The sequence below is a fragment of the Coregonus clupeaformis genome, unplaced genomic scaffold, assembly GCF_020615455.1.
Source record: "Coregonus clupeaformis isolate EN_2021a unplaced genomic scaffold, ASM2061545v1 scaf0855, whole genome shotgun sequence".
In the NCBI taxonomy this organism is placed as follows: domain Eukaryota; kingdom Metazoa; phylum Chordata; class Actinopteri; order Salmoniformes; family Salmonidae; genus Coregonus; species Coregonus clupeaformis.
In genome coordinates, this window is record NW_025534310.1 from 132,230 (window position 1) to 148,648 (window position 16,419).

At 44.3% G+C, this 16,419-nt stretch overlaps 1 protein-coding gene across 1 annotated transcript; it reads right to left on the reverse strand.

Moving 5' to 3' along the window:
- Positions 1-473: 473 nt before the first annotated feature.
- LOC123485792 (golgin subfamily A member 6-like protein 7) lies at positions 474-16,359 on the reverse strand. The gene is made up of 3 exons (XM_045216925.1): positions 16,338-16,359; positions 15,462-15,811; positions 474-609 (listed from the first exon to the last, which is right to left on the reverse strand). Exons 1-3 carry the CDS (start codon positions 16,357-16,359, stop codon positions 517-519), a joined length of 465 nt encoding a protein of 154 aa, XP_045072860.1. The 3' UTR covers positions 474-516.
- Between the last annotated feature and the right edge of the window lie 60 nt (positions 16,360-16,419).

The window sequence follows — 16,419 nt, forward strand, 5'->3', positions numbered from 1 at the left end:
TCTGGCCGTCATTGTAAATGAGAATTTGTTCTTAACTGACTTGCCTAGTAAAAAATAGCTCTGGTGGACATTCCTGCAGTCAGCATGTCAATTGAACGTTCCCTCAAAACTTGAGACATCTGTGGGATTGTGTTGTGTGACAAAACTGCACATTTTAGAATGGCCTTTTATTGTCCCCAGCACACTTTAGATGTTGCATTTATATTTTTGTTCAGTGTAAAACTTTTTGTGTTTTATACTTTTTCATAATGACAAGGACAAGTTTGATATCGGACGACAATAGAATGTTCATTATGTCACTGCGACAACTGTCTACATACGTGTCGATAGACCAACTGTAAAGCATACTATACTCCTAACCTTTAAATAGTTTAGAGATGCGTATTAATTAATTCATGACAGTGTTACCAAATCTTATGTCATTGAAAGTGGAGTGTGTCGTGGTAAACATTTAAATTAGGGTCATTTAGCAGACATTAGGAGTGAGGGCAATGAAAGGAGCTGGTATGAAGAACTTTAACAGGAGACTATACCTTGGGTTGTTTTTATGTTTTCACTTGAGAATCCCTCCTCTGGTTTCGACTGATCTCTGACTTCCTCTTCAAAGTTCTATAAAAAGTTGAATTCACAGATTAACATGTTTAATACATTATGACATTGAATCTACAACTCCGGGTCTGTTGAAAATAAAGCACAACAAGTTCAGAATTAGGGATAGTTAATACCGTGTTTGGCATGTCTAGATTCGGTTTAATTCACACTAAGGGTACAGCCAGACTGAGTCACATGAACATGGCTGAAATCGTATATAACATACATCATTGTCAGTTTTTGTGTATCAAAAGTATCAGTCAAGTCAAATATTTTCTGATGCCTGACGAGTTGCATACCTTAAAAGATGGAGCGTTTGTGATTTGTTTTTTTTGTCTTACATCTCCATTGTCGTTCATCCAGCAACAGATGACTCCCATTAAAAAAGCAGTAGTTCCACACAAAATCCATTTGGAAAAAGTTACTTTACATTTTTAACATGAGCCCAAACTCTATTCCTTGCTGCCAACCCGTTATTGGAAAAGTAAATAACGTTATGGCAAGCCGTTTTATTTCCATGGCAATTTCCAAATGTCCATTAGGGGCAACGTGCCTTTTACCATATAGTACAGGGGTATTCAAACCTTTCCTCGGGGACCCCCAGACGTTTCACAATTTTGTTGGAGACCTGAACTAGCTCACTGGTTCACCTAACCAAGGGCTTGATGATTAGTTGACAAGTTGAATCAGTTGTGCTAGCAACAAAACCAGGTGTCACGGTTTCGGCCGAGGCTGCTCCTCCTCCTTGCTCGGGCAGGCTTCGGCGGTCGTCGTCCCCGGAGTACTAGCTGCCACCGTTGTATGTTTCGACGTTCGTTTGGTTTTGTCTAGTTGTTGTACACCTGTTCCCTGTTAGTGTGATTATGTACCCTTTATATGTTCCATTAGTTTGTCATGTGTTGTGTGTAATTGTTTTCACCTGTCGTTTGGTGCAGTGCTGTTTGCCAGTCGCTCATTTTGTACCGTCGCACTGTTGTTTTGTGCGCAGTCAGTTTTGGAGTGTTTTACGCACTGTGGCGTATTGTTCGCCTCCGGGTTGGTTAGACCCGTTTTGTTATTTTGTTTATGCAAGTAAAGTCTGGTTTGACTTAGCTCCTGTGTCCTGCATTTGATTCACACCACATCCGCATCAGAGTTCGCGACAGAATTACACACCCCAGTACCTCTCGCCGTGCCTCTACACTTTCCTTCCCCTTTAATACCAGTGGCCCCCGTAACCTGGCAGCCTCCTCTGCCAACCCGCTGGACCGCTCTATCGCGGCCTCCTGCTGCCCCGTCGTCCACGGCGTGAGCCCCCCCCTAAAAATTTTCTGGCCGGCTCTCCTGTTGGACCAGGCCTCCATGTCTCTAGCCAGACAGTCACTCCACTGCTTTAAAGTCCAACCTCTCTGCTCTTCACTTGGCTTGGCCCAGTCGAGACTCTTACTCCACTGCTCCAAAGTCCATCCTCTCTCCTCTTCACGCTGCTTGGTCCAGGTATGGTGGGATCTTCTGTCACGATCGTCGGGTACAGAGGACCAAGGCGCAGCGTGGAAGGTGAACATATTTTATTAATTGAATGATAACACGAACAACAAACGATAACGTGACGTCCAAAGGTGCAAAACACAAACCTATACAGGAACAAGATCCCACAACCACTGTGGGAAAACAGCCTGTCTAAATATGGTTCCCAATCAGAGACAACCAGCAACAGCTGACACTCGTTGCCTCTGATTGAGAACCACTCTGGCCAACATAGAAATACAACAACTAGAATACACAAAGGAAACTCACACCCTGGCTCAACATACAAGTGTCCCCAGAGCCAGAGCGTGACACCAGGACATGGTAACCCACATCGAAAGTACGGCTTCAGGGCTTTCGATCATACCAAACTTTCATTTCTGTTTGCGCCTTCTCCAGATTCTTACTGGCAAACTCACAGGCGCGGTGCAATCTGTATCGAAAAGTGTTAACGTGCTCCAACAAATTAGTTTTCTTTTTTGAGGTGTTTTCCTGCAACTTATCTTTTAGCAAGCTCAAAGGACCTCTGATATGATGTCCAAACATAAGCTCATTCGGAGCAACTATTGCTCAGCTGCGAAGTGGTAGGCCACACAAGCTCACAGAACGGGACCACTGAGTGCTGAAGCGTGTAGCGCGTAAGAATCGTCTGTCCTTGGTTGCAACACTAACTACCGAGTTCCAAACTGCCTCTGGAAGCAACATCAGCACAAGAAGTGCTCATTGGGAGCTTCATCAAATGGGGTTCACCATGAGCATTGCCAAGCATCGGCAAGGTAGTTTATTTGTCAACAAACTCATCTGCAAGGACTGCAGCTTTCTCAAGTGTGAAATCTTTGTGCTCATAAATATTGGCAGCAACCCTTTCGTGAAGGAAATTCTTGAACTGCTCGATTAGTAAGAGTGCCTTTAAATCCTCAAGGTCTTTGACCTCTTGAGAACTACACCACCGATCAAAAAGACACGCTTGTTCCCTTACAAATTCAACATGGCGTTGTGATTCGGTCTTCCGTCATTTACATAACTGCTGTCTGTATGCCTCTGGGAGCAACTCATAAACCAAAAGGATAGCAGCTTCATTTATATCATAATCTGAACTACTCTGATCAAGAGATGAAGCGGCATACAGTTTATGAGATTTCCCACAAGAACACATTATAGGAGCAGTGACCAGAAATCATGCGGCCATTTTAGGGATGTGGCAATCCGCTCAAACAGAATAATATATAAATATACGTCCATCTCCTTTTCATTTAAAGGTGGTACAAGTCGGCTGTTCTGACCAAGATCAAACTCTGTTGAGGGTGCCTGACTGGATTCGGAGTGCTTCCAGATTCAATTCTCTTAATCGAATGGCTGCTCACGTTCTTCTTGTTTTTCATTGTGCTCAAACTCTTACTTCTGTTGCTCCAACTTTGCCTTTAGTTCTAACTCCCTCAGTTGCAAGTCTACGGGGACTCTACCACATGTAGGATCCTTTCCATTATCCTCCCTCTCTGGGAGGATTTCCTCCTCCACCAAAGCAGTACCAATTAACTCTGACTAATGCTTTTGGATCGGTATGTGTCACTTTGATGACATAATGCCTTACAGTGATGAGCAGTTTCACCTTCATACATTTATCAAGCATCTCCCAAGTAGGATTTTCCACAAACGCTTCCAACTTCATGTCCATATTTTTTATTTATTATCCTGTGTGTTTATGCAACTTTCAAAAACATTTCACCAATCTTATAGCCCCTCTGAGTGATTGTCAGTGACAGAAACTCTACCACAAAAGTGTATTTTAAACACTCAAATATCTGGGCACAGTAGAGATTCAGAGTAGGTGATTAGAGCTCATTGGAAACAAAATTCTGGACGAGCCCCCATTTTGTTACGGTCATTTGGTGTGCACTGAAAGTTGACTAGCAATGAGAATCTGGGACCTAAAAGACCCCCACCATGAGACACCCATGCTTGAAACAACTTTAGAACCAATTATCCACAGTTGCTAATAGTTACTGGTAGCTAGCTAGCTAGCTTTATTGGTCTAGGGAGTAGGTTAGCTAGCCCCTAGCTTCACTGGTAAAACTCCAGTATTACCGCTAAACTCTGTATTCTCCATTATTATTCAATTCCTTTGCAGAAGAGGGTGGAGGACAGTGGATAGTCTTCGCCTCATTGTAGCTACCGTTAACTGTGCTGTGCTCCGTAGCAATTAGCACAAGGAGGAAGGTGGAGATGTGCACGCCCGATTAATCAATATTTACAGTGGGGAAAAAAAGTATTTAGTCAGTCACCAATTGTGCAAGTTCTCCCACTTAAAAAGATGAGAGAGGCCTGTAATTTTCATCGTACGTACACGTCAACTATGAGAGACAAATTTAGAAAAAAATCCAGAAAATCACATTGTAGGATTTTTATGAATTTATTTGCAAATTATGGTGGAAAATAAGTATTTGGTCACCTACAAACAACCAAGATTTCTGGCTCTCACAGACCTGTAACTTCTTCTTTAAGAGGCTCCTCTGTCCTCCACTCGCTACCTGTATTAATGGCACCTGTTTGAACTTGTTATCAGTATAAAAGACACCTGTCCACAACCTCAAACAGTCACACTCCAAACTCCACTATGGCCAAGACCAAAGAGCTGTCAAAGGACACCAGAAACAAAATTGTAGACCTGCACCAGGCTGGGAAGACTGAATCTGCAATAGGTAAGCAGCTTGGTTTGAATAAATCAACTGTGGGAGCATATTAGGAAATGGAAGACATACAAGACCACTGATAATCTCCCCTCGATCTGGGGCTCCACGCAAGATCTCACCCCGTGGGATCAAAATGATCACAAGAATGGTGAGCAAAAATCCCAGAACCACACGGGGGGACCTAGTGAATGACCTGCAGAGAGCTGGGACCAAAGTGTAACAAAGCCTACCATCAGTAACACACTACGCCGCCAGGGACTCAAATCCTGCAGTGCCAGACGTGTCCCCCTGCTTAAGCCAGTACATGTCCAGGCCCGTCTGAAGTTTGCTAGAGTGCATTTGGATGATCCAGAAGAGGATTGGGAGAATGTCATATGGTCAGATGAAACCAAAATAGAACTTTTTGGTAAAAACTCAACTCGTCGTGTTTGGAGGACAAAGAATGCTGAGTTGCATCCAAAGAACACCATACCTACTGTGAAGCATGGGGGGTGGAAACATCATGCTTTGGGGCTGTTTTTCTGCAAAGGGACCAGGACGACTGATCCGTGTAAAGGAAAGAATGAATGGGACCATGTATCGTGAGATTTTGAGTGAAAACCTCCTTCCATCAGCAAGGGCATTGAAGATGAAATGTGGCTGGGTCTTTCAGCATGACAATGATCCCAAACACACCGCCCGGGCAACGAAGGAGTGGCTTCGTAAGAAGAATTTCAAGGTCCTGGAGTGGCCTAGCCAGTCTCCAGATCTCAACCCCATAGAAAATCTTTGGAGGGAGTTGAAAGTCCGTGTTGCCCAGCGACAGCCCCAAAACATCTGTGGTATCGCGTCGAATGCTGGTGGGTATTGCTGTCAATCAAAGAATCCGCTTAGGCTGCACCGTGTTTTAGAGGCTTTTATTAATATCACGAGGTTACAGCATAAGTTACAGACCCGCGGTGTCTGGAGAAGCCCCGTCCCAAATTAATCTGAATGCTTCTCACTTCTCCTTTGTCTAGCTCCTACTTATAAACAATGGCAAAAATGGGTTGCTCCCTTTTTCGTCCAATCACCTATCCCCCCTGTCTCCAACACACTTCCTGTCTGTTGTATGTGGCGTTACACTAAAACATTCCCTCTTGATACTAAAATCAACGTCCTCTCTGGTTCCACTTAAAACATTAACAACGTCATAATCTTCATACACGACACATCACTGCTCTAGAGAAGATCTGCATGGAGGAATGGGCCAAAATACCAACAACAGTGTATGAAAACCTTGTGAAGACTTACAGAAAACGTTTGACCTGTGTCATTGCCAACAAAGGGTATATAACAAAGTATTGAGAAACTTTTGTTATTGACCAAATACTTATTTTCCACCATAATTTGCAAATAAATTCATAAAAAATCCTACAATGTGATTTTCTGGAAAATCTTTTCTCATTTTGTCTGTCATAGTTGACGTGTACACATGATGAAAATTACAGGCCTCTCTCATCTTTTTAAGTGGGAGAACTTGCACAATTGGTGGCTGACTAAATACTTTTTTCCCCCACTGTATAAGGATACATACATTTGTGTTCTGAGTGTGGAATGAAACAAGCATTTCCACACTACAACAGGAATTAGGTCTAAATAAAGTACCACAGTATGAGTCATAATACCCATAAAACCTAGTTGTAAAACACAGAAATGGTTCCAATAGTTTTTTCACCATTCATTTTTCCGAAAGGAGATTTTAGAAACACTTCAAATAAGGGCTGTGTTTCGTGTAGGCTTACTCTGGCGTGACATTTAGATAACCGTGTAAATCTATCTTGGACAAGGTGACTTTTATCAATCTATTTGCCTGTATTTAACCCCAAAATGTAAATGCTAGTTAGCTGATAATGTGGCTATCATACAGAACTACAAATTCCTTTTTCAAGCTGCATGATACTCACCAGTGCCGTGATGATCTGGACAATACTGACAAATCGAGGCAAAGGTAAGAATCTCTGGATGAACTATCTAATGTTAGCTAAATGTAGTAATTAATGAATTGGCTAAATTTGTTTAAATGTATAATTCTGTAAACTGTCTTGGGCAAGTTTTAAATTGACACAATACCTGTTAGCTAGTTAGCAACATTAGCCTGGCTAAATGGCTACATTAGCCATCTATTTGTCTAGCCGTTTAAATGCATAAAAAAAAATCCCCAAAAATAGTTGAGCTTTCTTTGGCTTTCAAAACCAACAGTCTAGCTTGCTAGTTAAAACCCCCTAGAGTCAATTGATGCACCGGTGCATCAATCTAAATTACATAACAAAAAAATCCACAACAATATCTGTCAGTTTAAGCTAGAGATATGTTTTTTTTGCATTGGATGCATCTCAATCCACTGCATCCGTCAGTGTCGCACTTCCACATATGCGGTGAAGGGTGGCAGACCTAGAATGGTGTTTGTCAGACCATGAGACATCTCTTAAGAGAATTTCTATGTCTAATTCAACCTAAGCTTGAATCATTACCAGAGGTTGTAAGGCTCTGGTTTTAATCATAAATGATTCAAGGTCCACAACGAGCAAGAATGATCTGTATTTTTATTCATGGAGAGCTCTGGCGCCAAAACCCATACACTCCTGTTTTATACCTCTTGACACACAAAGGCACTTTGCTCCGCCCACCTTTAGGAGGCTTTCTTAAACAGTTTCCACCTTTCTCCTTCACCCTGGAATGTTTAGTCCCGCCCCCCTCTGTTAGTGGGTTGATAATTCTAACACAGTTTACACATTTATACTGTATTTGGGGTGAAATCCTTTAGAAATTATTCTTAAAATTCAAATTAATCTAACAACATCCCAAACGGTTTGACCTACAAACTAATGTGAGCCCACTGTGAAAGGGGAGATTCTCCCGAACACGATGGTGTTCTTCTTTGCTCTACGACCCACACAAGTTTCACTGAACTCGTCTGAGGGTAACCGATACCGGTTAAAACAGAGTAGCTGCGGTGGAACTGGAAGAGGGTGTGCAGCCGGTGGCTGGTTGGCTGGCAGGAGTAGGGGGCAGGGCCAGAGTAAGAGAGGTGACCAGAAGGATGTGAGGAGGGGGAAAGAATGGGAGGGGTAAGGGTCTGGGGAGGGGCGTTGGGAGGCCGGCGTGCAACGCAGGGGAGTGTCTTAAACCTGTGGAGATGGGGACTGGCATCAAGCATACTGTGTCTTAAACCTGGGGGAGGGGGGACAGCCATCAGTTGGCATCAAGCATACTGTATTTCTGTAACCTCCCTAAACCAGCCTGATCTGGCAAGATCACATTCTGTTTCACTGCTAGTAAAACTGTCCTGTGAGGGTGTGTCCTGTGAGGGTGTGTCCTGTATGGGTGTGTCCTTTGTGGGTGTGATTGTCCCTCAGCCCTGTCTGCAGCCTCAGCAGCATGTTGTCCAGTCACTCGCTCCAGTTCCTGCCTGTCCTTGTCATCGTGGGAACAGCTTCTAGTGTCCTCCTCACGATGGTCTGAGAGCCGACAGTCCACCACACAGAGAAGGAGAGAGAGAAAGAGACAGAGAGAGACAGAGAGAGACCGAGAGAGACCGAGAGAGAATTTATTATTTCATGAATCCATAACACATACTATAAAAAAAATACATTTTGAGTCACTAAAGGGCTATAGGGTAACCAGAATGACATTATCTGATTTACAGCAAACACTTTCACACATTGCTTGTTTCAAGATAGGTTCATCCATCACATGGTTGTGTGCCATCAGATGATGAGGGACAGTAATGGTGGACCAAGCACAAATAATGGCATCCTATCTAGCTAAATTATATCTAACGATACAATAGTATAAATAGATATCTGTCAAGCAGGAAAACCATGTCAGAAAACCTACCATAAAGGCCTGATTGGTGGAGTGCTGCAGAGATGGTTGTCCTTCTAGGAAGTTCTCCCATCTCCACAGAGGAACTCTGGAGCTCTGTCAGAGTGACCATCGGGTTCTTGGTCATCTCACTGACCAAGGCCCTTCTCCCACGATTGCTACATTTGGCCGGGCGTCCAGCTCTAGGAAGAGTCTTGGTGGTTCCAAACTTCTTCCATTTAAGAATGATGGAGGCCAATGTGTTCTTGAGGACCTTCAATGCTGCAGAAATGTTTTGGTACAGTTCCCCAGATCTGTGTCTCGACACAATCCTGTCTCGGAGCTCTACGGACATGCACTGTCAACTGTGGGACCTTATATAGACAAGTGTGTGCCTTTCCAAATCTTGTCCAATCAATTGAATTTACCACAGGTGGACTCCAATCAAGTTGTAGAAACATCTGAAGGATGATCAATGGAAACAGGATGCAACTGAGCTCAATTTCGAGTCTCACAGCATAGGGTCTGAATACTTATGTAAATAAGATATTTCAGTTTTTATTTGTAATACATTTGCAAACATTTCTAAAAACCTGTTTTCGCTTTGTCATTATGGGGTATTACGTGAAGATTGGTGAGGAAAATGTTTATTTAATACGTTTTAGAATAAGGCTGTAACCTAACAAAATGCCGAAAAAGTGGGCAACTCAAAAACAGAATACTTGAGTGTCCCGAATAATAACGGGATATTGGTGTGCATGTAAACGTGGTCAGTGAGGTAAATGGAGGATTTGCTCCATGACTTTTCATTGAAGTAAAAAAAAAAAGTTCCCGCTCCTAAAGCCCTAAACCAATTATATCTGGGTGTAGCTCATGTTGTCATGTGTAAATGGCAATTTTCAGAAATAAAATTGGTGATTGGGCGTCAGTGATATTAATGCTTTAAAGTGTCAGTATTTAACTTTTTGAGCGACCTGACCAAATTCACATAGAAATGTGAATTATAGATCTGTAATTCTCATTGAAAGCCTGTCTAAGAAGTGGTAGACCTGTTCTATGTGTGGCATTTCTATGCTTCCTGTTGTTAAATTTAGTTTTGTGTCTTTTATTTTCGGTTTTGTAAACCAGCTTCAAAAAGCAGAAAATACAATATTTTTGGTTATGGAAAATATATTTCACAGTGGATTAGATGGTACAATGATTCACTACTCTATACTAGCTTATTTTGTCACATAAAGTGAAATTAGGTGAACTACTAGAATTTTAGCAACCAGGAAATGGCGGAGCAATTTCTACATAGTGTAACTTGTCAGTCTGGTACCGATGTGGATGTGATGAGGAGTCAGGCGCAGGACACAGAGGTTTAGTCCAACAAACTTTACTATAGGTAAAGTGCACAATAATCCATACACGACCTCGAAAATACAGAGGCGAGCAACAGTACGCAACATGCGTAAAACAAATACCATGAAGAGCGCAAAACACGCAGCTCAAAAGACACGCGGACAACAACACACAATATAACTAACACAAAACAGGGAACTTATAGGACACGTAATTAGGACACAAACAGACACAGGTGTACCAGACAGACCAAAGCAATCAACACACGAAACATACAACGGTGGCAGCTAGTATTCCGGGGACGGCGAACGCCGAAGCCTGCCCGAACCAAGAGGAGGAGCAGCCTCGGCCGAAACCGTGACATAACTTTAAACCATCGTAACTATTATTTCGAAATTAGAATGCTCCGGCTGGAAAGGGCTAGCTAGCTGTATTATTCTGGTCTGGCTTTTTGAAAGGTTTCCTAGATGGACTGATTAGCATCCTCTCTTGAGTCAAGTGCGCTTACTTTACTGCGGGAAGACGTTGATCTGTTTGCTGATACCCCCTGGATAGCAGATCATTAGTTATGTAACCTTATTTAGTCCTACCTGCTATGGTGGGTTATACATTAATTGGTATTCACAGCTTTTGAGGTAGAATTACTGTCATGTTATTGATGCCAAATTGCAAACCAATGGGTGGGCCTGAGTCTCATCACCTCTCAACTAAACTGTTTCAACCTGGAACACTATTCTCCTCTTTTGGTCTGTTTCAGTCATTGCAGGAAGTCCTGAAGAGCAGGAGTATACATTTACATCATTTAGCAGATGCTCTTATCCAGAGCGACTTACAGGAGCAATTAGGGTTAAGTGCCTTGCTCAAGGGCACATCGACAGATTATTCACCTAGTTGGCTCGGGGATTAGAACCAGCAACCTTTCGGTTACTGGCACAACGCTCTTAACCACTAAGCTACCAGTATGTCAAGTTGTTTTCATCTTCCCAGCCCAGCTCTAACACCTGATTTAAATAATGAACATAACAAATCACAGTTATGATTTGTAATCAGGTATGAGCTGGGCTGGAACAAAAGCTTATACACACTCCTGCCATTCAGATCTGGAGCTGTCCACCCTTTAAAGTCATTATTCTGTACTATGGGCTCTCCTCTCCTCTCCTCTCCTCTCCTCTCCTCTCCTCTCCTCTCCTCTCCTCTCTCTCCTCTCCTCTCCTCTCCTCTCCTCTCCTCTCCCTCAACTCAAGTTGAAGTTGAACTTGTTGACTGATGCCAAGGCGGCAGCTGCCAAGATGAAGGGAGAAGCTGCGGACCAGAAGACTGCAGCCAAGGCAGCACTGGTCCACACCTGCTCTGTCTGTGGGTTGAGTAGTATTGGTTGGTACTGTATGGACCTTTAGGTTCCTCTCCATGTGTAATGGCCTTTTGATTTGATTTATTAGGATCCACATTAGCAGACGCCAATGGCAACAGCTAGTCTTACTGGGGTACAACACATAACGAACACGACATTACAGACAAAATAATTTACAATTGACATACATTTAAAAACATTAACATGTAGTGTGTGTGTGTCTATCAGTTATTGCTTAGTTTATCATTTGTGTCAACTTTGAATTCAATCTCTGCCACAGATTCTTAACTTCCTCCATTTTATACTTGACCTTTTTAGACGCAGACCCGAAGACATTCAAGCAGCATTTTGAGAGTAAGCATCCCATGTCTCCAATGGTCCCAGTACTGGCAACGAGTGTCAGCTGGTTGTCTCTGATTGGGAGCCATATTTAACTATCGGTCTTTTCACTTTGTGTTGTGGTTTCTTGTTCTCATTTTGGTTTGTTTATGTACCAGAGACATCACGTTTTCGTCAGTTATTTTGATCGTGTGATCAGTCTAATAAATACTATGTTCACTTTCAACGCTGCGCCTTGGTCCTCCTCATTAGACGATCGTGACAGAAGAAACCACCAGAACTGGACCAAGCAGCCTAGTGAGGAGCAGAGTGGGTGGACTTGGCAACAGTGGAGGCAGAGCTTCGACTGGGTCAAGCCGAATGAGGAGCTGAATGACGGAGATTGGAAGCAGAGGAGTGAGAGTTGGGCGAGAATTATCGAGGCCTGGCCCACGGGGAAGAGAGACTCCCAGAACATTTTTAGGGGGGGGCTCACGACGTCGGACCAGCAGGAGGCCGCGAGTAGAGCGGCCCAGTGGGTTGCCAGAGGGAGGCCGCCAGGTTACGGGGCCACTGGTCGAAGAGGGGATGGAGGATGTAGAGGCACGGCGAGAGGTACTGGCGTGTGTTGCCAGTCCGGTCCGGCCCTTTCCAGATCCCGGTGTAGGGCCAGTGGTGTGTGTCCCCAGTACGGTCCGGTCTATTCCTGCTCCCCGCACTCAAGCCTACGGTGTGCTTCGTCAGCCCAGTCCGGCCTGTCCTGCTCCCCGCACCAAGTCTGTGGTCGCGTCACCAGCCCTGTCGGCCCGCTCCTGCTCTCCGCACCAAGTCTGTGGTGCGGTCGCCAGCCCAGTCCGGCCCATTCCTGCTCCCCGCACCAAGTCTGTGGTGCGTTCGTCAGCCCTGTCCGGCCCGTTCCTGCTCTCCGCACCAAGTCGGTGGTGCGCGCCGCCAGCCCAGTCCGGCCCATCCAAGCTCCGCACCAAGTCAGTGGTGCGCGTCGTCAGCCCGGTCCGGCTCATTCCTGCTCCCGAACCAAGTCAGGGGTGTGCTTCGTCAGCCCAGTCCGGCCTGTCCCTGCTCCACGCACCAGCCTACGGTGTGCGTCGCCAGCCTGGTAAGGCCCGTTCCTCCTCCACGCACCAAGCCAGGGGTGCGGCGTCGTCAGTCCAGCACAACCCGTGCCTGGGTCATGTCCGAGCCGGATCCGCCGCCGAGGCGGAGTGCCCACCCGGTCCCCTCCCTGTTGTGGTTGTTTGGCGCGGTCGTAGTCCGCGCCTTTGGGGGTACTGTCACGCCCTGGCTCTGGGGACTATGTTATGTTGAGCCAGGGTGTGTAGTCTATGTTTGTATATCTATGTTGGCCTGAGTGACTCCCAATCAGAGGCAACGAGTGTCAGCTGGTTGTCTCTGATTGGGAGCCATATTTAACTATCGGTCTTTTCACTTTGTGTTGTGGTTTCTTGTTCTCATTTTGGTTTGTTTATGTACCAGAGACATCACGTTTTCGTCAGTTATTTTGATCGTGTGATCAGTCTAATAAATACTATGTTCACTTTCAACGCTGCGCCTTGGTCCTCCTCATTAGACGATCGTGACACACTCAAATGGACCTACAGCTGGGGTAAGATTCTTCCATCATTCACACACACTAGGCATAGTGTAAACCATCATGTTGTCAACAAAATTCTGTCCCCAATGCTTAAGTTGTATTGTGTATGGCTCAATTTGTGGAAATGCTGTGATCACTCATCGTCTTTAATGTTGTGATTCACAGACACACGATGAGCACGATTTGACTGCTGCAACTAAGACAGAATGCCTTCGAGGGACACACGATGAGAGCCTGAGTATGACTGGACAAGGGCCAGATATTTGTGACAAAGTCCTAAAAGGGGAAACACACCAGCACCTCATTTTGTTTATTCCATGGCCAACCATCCCTCTAGGTGGCATTGTGTTGTGCGACAAAACTGCACATTTTAGAGCGGCCTTTTATTGTCCCCAGCACAAGGTGCACCTGTGTAATGATCATGCTGTTTAATCAGCTTCTTGACATGCCACACCTGTCAGGTGGATGGATTATCTTGGCAAAGGAGAAATGCTCACTAACAGGGATGTAAACACATTTTTGCTTTTGTAGCTTGTAGCCATCTAGCTAGCTGACAGCTAGAGATGACGTGATGGAGCATGCAGGGATTTGTTGTCTTGCATGATGCCTACTTTGATGCTAATTAGCATTTTCAAATCTGAGATTAAATAGAGCCGGATATATTGATAAAAGTCACCTTGTCCGAGAGAGATTTACACGGTTATCAAAACGTCATGCCAGGGAAAGCCTACATGAAACACAAACCTCGTTTGAAGTGGTTCTTAAAATTCCCTATAGGAAAAATGTATGGTGAAAAAATGATTGGAACCATTTCCGTGTTAGACCGCTAGGTTTTATGGGTATTATGATGCGTCCACTGTGGGGCTCTATAGTGGCGGTAACGTCCTCTGGAGGGGGCCTTTAAACAGTGTGTGTCCTATAGACGGGCTGTGTTAAAGCCTGGATTTTGTCGTTCTGAGCCATCTCTGCCTCTGACGTAAAAAACGTTTTTATCTCCCACACCAAATTACTTCTTTACTTATTTTCAGTGATGGGATGATTGATACCGAGCTCCGACACTCTGATGCAGATTTCAAAGCACTACTGATTTTATATAATGTACTGATGCTGATGATGACGTTCGAAGCTTCAGACATCACACTACAATCCGACAGGTGTCGGAACTCAGAATTTATAATCTGCTGGAAGCTTTTTGTTTTTATCTAGATATTTCACCTTCTTAGCAGGTGGAAAGATCAACAAGTTCTCACAGTCTCACCTCAGAATTAGACGTTCATCCATGTTTCTCAAACAACACATAAAAAAAAAAATCCAAACGTCAAACTTCGAAGTGTTTAAGCTCAGGTCGGTCAAGTCACAAGCCCCCTCATTTTGGGTTTCGAAGTACTCAAGGCCACTGGTTCGAACTAGGTGAAAGATCTGCCGATGTGCCCCTTAAGCAAGGCACTTAACCCTGTTTGCTCCTGTCGGTCGCTCTGGATAAGAGCGTCTGCTAAATGACTAAAATGTAAAATCGGGTCCCACTCCCATCATTGCCCTATATATATATTTTTACAACTAATGAATCACTGTCAGATCCTATAGGGTCCGGATTTATACCTGGTTAGGTTACCAGATTAGGAAAAGCTCTGGGTCCCAGGGAAAACAATTTGCCCCACCACTCCGGGACCTGTGGTACCACCTCTGCATCAGGGCATCATCACAACGCACAGAATCTGCAGCACTCCAATATTGTGAGCGAGATGACAAATCGAATCTCGAGTCATACAGCTCAAGTCCATGTTAAGTCACGAGTCATAGATGCTCAAGTCGAAGTCGAATGGCAAGTCACAAAATGTGCAACTCAAGTAGTACTCAAGTCCAAGTCACGTGACTCAAGACTCATGTCTCTGCCCATGTCTATGCTTCCCATCCTTAAGTTTCCCTTTTTTGCATAATTTTACTTTTGTTTTGTACACCAGCTTCAAACAGTTGAAAATACAATATTTTGGTTATTCCAAAGATATTTCACTGCAGTTTAGACGTTACAATGATTCTCTACACTATATATTGCTTGCTTTGTCACATAAATTGAAATGAGCCAGTTTAGAATTTTAGCAACCAGTTAATGGAGGAGTGATTTCTAAAGCCGGAGTGATGTAAAGAAAACTGAAAAAACATAACACATTACAGGAACATGATCAGCATGACCACTGAGGATGTAAACAATGGAAGTGTGTCTTACCATCTCTGCTTCCCCCTCCTTGTCAAGGTGTTCACCTAATGCCTCCTCTGCTGGGCCTTTCTTGTCAAGGTGTTCACCTAATACCTCCTCTGCTGGGCCTTTCTTGTCAAGGTGTTCACCTAATACCTCCTCTGCTGGGCCTTTCTTGTCAAGGTGTTCACCTAATACCTCCTCTGCTGGGCCTTTCTTGTCAAGGTGTTCACCTAATACCTCCTCTGCTGGGCCTTTCTTGTCAAGGTGTTCACCTAATTCCTCCTCTGCTGGGCCTTTCTTGTCAAGGTGTTCACCTAATTCCTCCTCTGCTGGGCCTTTCTTGTCAAGGAGTTCACCTAATACCTCCTCTGCTGGGCCTAGAATGAAGGGTGAGATATAGTATTGTACATCAGCATACATGCAGAAAGTGGTTCTTATGCAGAATGAACATATGCAGAGTTTCATTGTTGTGTATTGTGTCTTTATCCTTAAAGAGCTGCATGTTGAACAACTCATCTGGTGACTGAAGCTTACAATTGAGTCATTTAGCAGACACTCCCATCCAGAGCGTCCCACAGCTAATGCATTCATCTTACGATAGCCAGGCGAGACAACCTTATGATAGCCAGGTTGTGACCCCTCTGCCAGTAGAAATGTACATGTAGTGCTATGTATGTTATGCATTTTATTTGTTGTGCTGTTTCCTGTTTGGACCTCAGGAAGAGTAACCGCTGCCTTGGCAGCAGCTAATTGGGGATCCTAATAAAATACTAAATACTAAACACCAGAGCTGCCGGAAAGCTTGTGGCGAGACCACATTTGCTCCAGTACTTTTCAATCTGGTGTGGTCCTGCTACACCACTTTCAGAGCAGCAGCACCAACCGAGACAGTTCAACGTTTACCTGCTCTGTCGCAGTCTACCATTCTTCTTCTGTGGGTTTTATGGTGGACTACAACCCCAAAAGGTGTATTGCCGCCACCAAC

What these genes read in the sequence shown, in the direction of transcription:
- LOC123485792 (XM_045216925.1), bottom strand. Translation starts at nt 16,359, where the DNA reads ATGGTAGACTGCGACAGAGCAG. An exon ending in GGTAGACTGCGACAGAGCAG is followed by an intron (nt 15,812 to 16,337) that starts GTAAACGTTGAA and finishes CCTTCATTCTAG; the next exon opens with GCCCAGCAGAGGAGGTATTA. An exon ending in AGGAGGGGGAAGCAGAGATG is followed by an intron (nt 610 to 15,461) that starts GTAAGACACACT and finishes AACTTTTTATAG; the next exon opens with AACTTTGAAGAGGAAGTCAG.